Source organism: Merops nubicus, unplaced genomic scaffold, assembly GCF_000691845.1.
Source record: "Merops nubicus isolate BGI_N331 unplaced genomic scaffold, ASM69184v1 scaffold9488, whole genome shotgun sequence".
In the NCBI taxonomy this organism is placed as follows: Eukaryota; Metazoa; Chordata; class Aves; order Coraciiformes; family Meropidae; genus Merops; species Merops nubicus.
The window spans coordinates 71209-78845 of NW_008626519.1; the positions used below are offsets into that span (position 1 = coordinate 71209).

Here is a 7637-nt window from a genome sequence, read left to right on the forward strand (position 1 = left end):
TAATAATTTGCCGTTTACTTTTCTTTGTCTGAATTAAAGTACACTAATCTTGCAAAGCACAATTTTGTTTTCATCTTGATTATTTTTCATAATTTTTTCATGCTCAGAATCCCATTTTGAATTCCTTCTCATTGCAGTTGTTTGTATTTTTACCTGTGGTTTTCTATCTCTTTTCTACGTTTCTTCTGCCTACTTGTTCTTTTTGATGGGAAAATACTACTTCGCTGTTTTTTCATTCTTTCCTGTGTGCTTTCTTTCTGATCACTACTCTTCCTCTTCATTATTGCTGCTATGTTTCACACACTAATTTCCATTTTCTCTTTCATAGTGTAATTTGTCTGCCATTGTGATATAATTTGTGCTACTTTTAGCAGACGCGTTGGTGGAACCACAAGATTTCCAGACCTTCCAGAAGCTGCCATGTGTTAGCATTCGTTTTGTAGACAGAACACCATGTAAATTATGGACCTGAATAAGCCCTCTGGTTATTCCTGAAGTCCTTGTAACTTGTGCCTTAATCCCAGATAAGATTATTGTGGAATATTTTTCTGATTTTGATCAAGGGTCTACAGAGATGGTTGCTGCTGGAGAGGAGGAGATTACTCTTGATAACTGAAGACTTCTATCATTTCCATTTCCATGCTTTTTGAGTTCCAATAATTGGTTTAGTTGGAGTAGAATAGAACTTTAGAATTGGGATCTCTTGAACAGTCACAGCTGGAATGAAGAAATACTTTTGTCTGCATGTCTGTCAGTAATTAAAATGTGTGCCTGTTTTGACTAGGATAGAGTTAATTTCATCAGTGTTGAAGTGGGTGTGGAAATACTCTCTGTACAATCTTTTAAAGCAAACTAATTGGACAGAATAAGATAAAAATATTGTTCTCTCCCTCCATTTATACTTCGTTTTTGAAGTATTTAATAGTGGTTTAAATTCTTCCTCATGTCTTGTAGATGGCAGCACTCAAAGCTCATCTTGTTCCTGTTGTGCATTCACTATGGCCCTGGTTTTTAACAGACGACTCCTCAATGCAAATAGCTCTGCATTTGCTTTGTGTCTACACTGCAAACTATCCTGCAGGTATGGGGATCACTGTGCAATCTATCAAACATGTTAGCAGAACAATTAAGACAGCAAAGCATAATAAAGGCAAAAGAATGTTTATTACTACCATAACAGAAAAGCATAAAAGCACTGGTCCATCAAAGTCTGTTGAGAGCTTTGATTTTAATATGTTCAAGACTTTTGTTCAGATCCTGTTTCTGTCTGTTGGGTTTAGCAAGAGTACAATTGTATTAAAGGATTAAATGGAATTTAATTCAAACCACTATGTTTGAAGGTTACGCTGAAAGTCCTGCCCAGATGAATAGTGTACTGTAGAAATACTGCTCTAGGAATTCTCCCACAGGGAACAGTGTATCAGCAGTTTATACAATTTGTACTTGAGCCCTTATTGAGAACACTCTGGTTTTGAAATATTCAATAACCTAATTCTATATTAAATTTCTTCCATTTATTTATGCATTGGGCTCAGTAGCTTGTATTTTATATTTTTCATAAGAATTCTCTTCTTCATTTGAGGAAACCTTTTATTTCCACTGATGAGTAATTATCCCCGCTACTACAAGCCTATTGTTTTTTTCTTGTATGAATTTCTCTCATTCCATATCCTCATTATTGACTCAGATAATTATTTGCTAGTGGCTTGAAAAGATGTACAAGTATCTGTTGATTTCTCCCTGCTAAAATACCATAAAATAGTTAACATAGTTAAAATACATTAACTGAACAGTCTCTCAGCTTTTTACCCTTCTTCTAAGTTAGTCTCCTCCCCTTAAATGAGTTTGCAATGCCTTTTTTTTTTTTTTTTTGTAAAAACACTTTTTTTTTGTATGGACTGAAGAAAGCTCAAACATGTATTAGTCAACCACAAGGTATAAAATTAAAATGCGATGTGTTGTGATGGACTGGAAATCAAGTTGAAATTCTGATTGTCTTCCTTGCTTCTCTAGTCTAAGTGACTAGGCTGCATTTTTATTTTCCTTGCTAACAAGGACAAGTAGTTTTAGATTAATCATGTTTTTTCTTACTGCTCAGAAAGTCAGCTTATGAGGTGACCCAAACTTATGTACTCTGAACTGATTAACCACTTCCCCTTAGCATAGTCAGTCAAAAAAAATGCATGTAGATGATTGTAAAAGTTAAAAACTATCTCATTTTTATTTACTTTTGCCATATAAGAAGATAACCGTTGTTGCAGATGGCAAATGCCACTAAATAAAAACATATATATGTGTATTTGTGCACAAATATCATGTTGGTAACTTAATTGCTCCCTGCCACTGTATTAATTTGAGCTCGTAGGTCTTTAGCATGGGATTTTGCATGCTGCAATGGTACAAGGTAATGAGAGCTGCAGACAGTGCTTTTATGTCTAAGCAAAATATTTTAAGAAAGTTACTAAACTTTTCAGATGTTTTGAGAACTCCTTTTTCTGAACCTGTTTCAGAGGGTCCCTTTGGATTCTGATGCCAGATAATTGTATGATGCCTGAGATAAAATGTTCCAGTTTTTAAGGAGACTTTCTGAGCCTGAGCAATGGCTGCTCTCTAACAGCAGAATTGCCTCTTAGATTCTGGAACAACAGAACAGTGGATGTCTATTCCAGTAAACTGTCACATTCAGGCACTTTTCTATTCAAAGCATGTGCCATTGACTTCACTGTGATTCAAAGGGAGAAAAAACCCAGTTCTTTCAAAATCCCCACCTCAATCTTTGAGCTGTCAGACTGCTCTTTCTGTAGATTTTTTTTTAATGTATATGTGCATTTCTCATGTCTTTAAGGTTGTGCTTCACTTTGTTGGGCCAGTGGTGGACAGTCATCACTTCTGTCTGCACGAAGTGCAGCTGGCAATTCATTAATGCATAACATCTTGAAACTGGCTTCCCAAGTGTCAAACGACAACAGCCCAATTCAGCAGGTGCTCTTCTCTCTTCTTTCTAACCTTGCTCTGTCTCATGACTGTAAAGGCATTATTCAGAAGGTAAGTAAATAATAGTCTTGATTTTTAGCAATGTGATGGATGCATTTTCTTTGCTAATAAACCCTCATATTTCAGTATGGTATCTGATCTTACAGAGATGATTCTGCAGGAATCAAAACCCTTGTGTCTTCTCAGTGGTGTTAGTGCTCCCTAAGCCCAGGGTGTAATTCAGCCAGTTTCATAGCCTGGACAGAAACAGTATATGGAACTACTCTGTTTTTTGCCAGAGCTTTTTATAACCTCTCAGTTTCAGTGGTGTGTAAAATTTTTAATACCCATATATATTGATAGCAATCACTAGTGGATCATGAAAGTGAGCGTACAGTATAACAAACAGCAGGTGAATAAGCAAGAAATTAAACATTGTATAAGTCATTGGATATACTCTGTGAAATATCTCTAAAAATGTAATTTTTATAAAGAAGTCCTACAGGTCTGTAATTGGCTGTTAGGTAGAAATCTGTTCTTATTATATAAATGGAAGTACAACCTTTTCTCTTTTTAATTTATATATGGAATGATCCTTACTCTACTTAAAGAAATACATTGTGTTGGGTCAGCTTTTGTGTATCTACACTGCATAAATTATTACAGAAGAAAATGTATTTTACCTTATTAACTTTTAAACTAAGATGTAGGTTCTTTTTGGTATGTAATTCTTTCAAAAATCCTTGACTAATAAATAAAATAAAAATATCCTTTTTCTTCATTCTGACAGAGTAACTTCCTGCAGAACTTTTTGTCTCTTTCATTACCAAAAGGAAGTCAGAAAAACCCTGGTACTGTGTCCACTCTTTGGCTAAAGCTGCTGCTGAACATATCTTTTGGAGAAGATGGGCAGCAGATGATCATGAAGATAAATGGTTTTTTAGACCAGATTGTGGAAATGTGTCAATACAAACACAAAAGCAGCCAACATCTAGCACTTCTTATTCTACATAACGTCTGCTTTAGTCCAACTAATAAACCTAAGATATTAGCTAATGGTAAGTATCTAAAGGGTATGCAAGATATTTTACTCTGTGAATATTGTGTCTTCCAGAATACCATTTTTTTTATTGTAATTGGGTTTACTGGCCAAGAACTCAATATTGTTATTCCTTTGTGTCAGTCATCTTGGAATAACTTTAGTTCCTATTTCACAGGAGCTAATAAGGTTTAGTCCAACTGCAGGACATGGGTGTTGAGGCAAACTACTTTGTGTTCTGTCATGTGCAGAAAATGTTTGTGATAATGATTAAGTTATGATCATGGCATTATATTTAATGTAACAACACAGAACTTTTCTCAGTTGTTTGTAAGAGGTGTGTTTGTTTCCCCCGTTTAGTTGCAAAGAATGCTCCTGTCTGTGTTGTAAGTTCTCAGCAGGTTCTCTATAGGGTCCATGCTTATTTTTTTCCCAAGATGCTGATTTGCTGCCTTAATTAAGCATACATTATTCCATTTTGTAATCTGTGAATTTTTATTGTGAACTGAGCAAGCAAATTTGAAGAGTCTGGCTTCAGAGCAAGGCAAGGAAATTAAGGCACCTTCAGTGGGATGGTGAATATTTCTCATTGGTTACAAATCATCTACATAATAAGCACTAAGGAAAATAGAAACATCTTAATTTCCATCCTGATGTGGCTCTAATTGTGGCTACTGGGAGTTATAAAAAAGCTCCATGGCTTATTCAGTCCCTATGCATAGCTGATGACTGCACATAATGTGCATATTTTATTACTGATGGCTTAATTTTTTAGCATTGCTTGCTTTTGTTTTGCTATATTCTTTTTATCACTTCTTTCAATATAGTCTGTTGATTTCATGAGTGTATTTAAATTTAATTAATCCGATGATAAATTTTCTGTAATTCTTCTGCCATACCAATACTTGTCATAGAAGTAAGTGTACTCCAAGCATCAAAACGCTGAGACATGTAAATATATTTGTGTGGTTTTGGTGATGTCTTCTTTTTTTTCTTATTTTTCTCATTAGATAAAGCAATTGCAGTACTGTCTTCCTGTTTGGAAAGTAACAGTCTTGCTGTTCAGAGAATAGGAGCAGCTTCACTTTGGGCTTTGCTTCACAACTATCAGAAGGTTAGTATTTGAGAAATACTTGGAAAAATTGTAATGTTGCTTTTATTATGCTGTAAACAATGCAGTAACCTTTAAGTAAATAAAACTAAAGTTTACAGTGGCAGTTCCATTTTATTGTCTCAATGCTATAGCTGCTCAAACTAGGAGGTTAAACAACATGGTAAGGAAGCAGCTTGTCCTCTGTGATTTGTGACTGCTTATATTAATGCAATCTGTGTGATGATACAATTGCATGCTAATTCTAAAATTCCTGCATCTCATTCTGCCAAATTATTGTCATTATCTAAATGAATGGTGAAGTGTGAAAATGCAGGGAAGAAAGTCAAGCCATTGTATTGTGCATGTTTGTGTGTACTACAGGCAAAAGTGACCTTGAAGAATCCATCAATAAAGAGAAGAATAGATGAGGCTTACTCTTTAGTGAAGAAAAGTAAGTCTTACTTCCACCTAATGCCAATCCTGTATTTTTCCATCAGGTAGATTATTAATACATTTCAACCTATATAATCACAGTAAGTTTTTGTTCTGCTACAAGTTTTTGAAAGGATAGTTTTGTCTCAAAAATCATGGGTAGTAATATGGTTTAAGGGTAGGCATCTTATAAACAGAGATATAGGAAAAAGCCTCTTGCTTAAGAAATTATAAATAAGACCTCAGGTCATTGCTATGGTTAGTGAGTAAGGGTAAGTCTGATCCTGCCTGCAGCAAAATGCTTTCTTTGCACAGCACACTTCTGTGTTAATTCTTCAATGTAGCAATAAGAATTGTTCATTTAGCATGAACAGTGCTCAGCCTCACTGTGTTCAGCTGCATAGAGAAGGGATCAGAACAGATAACAATACCAGTCTTAAAATACTGCACCATGAGCTAAATGACTTTATGAGAGCTTCAGATTTTGCTCAAGTAACTGAGCATGGCTTTTGTTTGAATAGCTTTTATATGATAGGTTGCTATCTCAGCTGAAGAGCATTCATTCTGAAAGATGTTCAAACCCTGGCCTGTAGCTGAAGCTTCAGTAGTTAATAATGGCTTTACTAGTTATTAGTCACATCAAGACTCTGATCTTGTAAAAACGTGTAAGTGTCTCATTTTAAGCCAAGTAGTCTTCCTACTGCTTTTAATTGCTCTATAGATGTACTCAAATAGGTTTATTGATCAACAGGGTTACAATACCAGGTTCCCATAGTAATTTGCACAACAGAATTGCCACAAAATTTCTGCCTATGCTGACCTTTGTCAGTATCCTAATAAGGAGGAGATGTGTTTTTGCTAGAACATGTCATGATAATTCTTCCTGCACTGTCACCTAAATCCATGGATTTTTGTCAATGTCCCATTGCTTCCAACTCGTCCTTTACAGAGTCAATATTAAACATGACATAATGCAACATTTCATATACTGATAGTGTGCTAATAAAGAGATCAGTTTGTATTGTTCTTTATAGCATAACTACCACTGATCAGAATCTTTTAAAAAATTTTATGTTGAATCAACAAGGTAGAAATGTGCAGCTTTTAGACTAGCACCTTGTAATGTTAATCCCCATTTTTTTATGTACTGATATAGAACATGAAATCCTACACTTGAACTATAGATTTTTAATTCAATACACATTTAAACAGCAAAATACTGGGTTGAAAGGTTTTATGTAACTACTACAGTTTACAGTCATGTGAAGTGCTCATCTATATTTTCTTGTGTTAAGGTTCTCAACTAGTCTAGTAAAGCTTTGATCACTTTACAGTGATAATTAGGTTAAAATAGCACAGTGTTCTGTGTGCAAGCAGGGAAAATTTTCAACATGGCTATTGTTGTTTTGAGTTTCCCACTTTGTCCTACCCAAGTAGTTTGGGAAGAACAAGACATGAGCTGATTGTAACAGCATAATCAAAAGGCAGTTTTATCTTTTTGTCACAACTAAGTGGGGGCTTGGGAAGCTGTGAAAATTGAGCCTTTTAAAAAAACAAAACAAAAAATCAGACTTTGCAACATAAAGTATTAGTACTTGATTTGCTACTCATAATATAGAGGTTAAGATCATAAAATAGCCTAAATTCTTGCAAGGCATTTGATGCACTCTTTTAAAAAGCAATTTTTTAATTACGAATCAACTAGAAATTTAAATCTTGGTGTGTTTTTTTTTCCTTTTAGCTACTCCACAGCCAGAAGAAAACGAGCTACATGCCTACTATTTAAAATGCTTAGAGAATATAGTGCAGCTTCTTGATGGTTAATGACCATCCAGTGACTTCTCATGTTGAAATTTGGGCAGCTTATTATGAAATTGGGCAGCTTTCCAACAGAAGCCTGAAGTTTAAAGAAAGGCATGGATGTGTGGCGGCAGCATTTATGCTATGGAAAAAATTTATGAAGCCTTAATGGACGAAGTTCATCACTTTTTGAACCCAAAAAATTGCACTATAAATGTGGTTCAAACTGTTTGTACTGTAATCCCAATGGGAAATTATAATGATGCTACTATGTAAAGTATGTACTCAGAATAAAGAATG

General features: G+C 34.9%; 1 protein-coding gene across 1 annotated transcript in view; it reads left to right on the forward strand.

Moving 5' to 3' along the window:
• RTTN (rotatin) overlaps positions 1-7361 on the forward strand; it is a gene marked incomplete at its 5' end in the record, with an annotated part of 78034 nt that extends 70673 nt beyond the window's left edge. Inside the window, 6 exons of the mRNA XM_008946041.1 lie at positions 955-1081; positions 2846-3045; positions 3764-4031; positions 5023-5126; positions 5487-5556; positions 7279-7361. Coding sequence (XP_008944289.1) covers positions 955-1081; positions 2846-3045; positions 3764-4031; positions 5023-5126; positions 5487-5556; positions 7279-7361 — 852 coding nt within the window. The remainder of the gene's footprint in view (positions 1-954; positions 1082-2845; positions 3046-3763; positions 4032-5022; positions 5127-5486; positions 5557-7278) is intronic.
• Between the last annotated feature and the right edge of the window lie 276 nt (positions 7362-7637).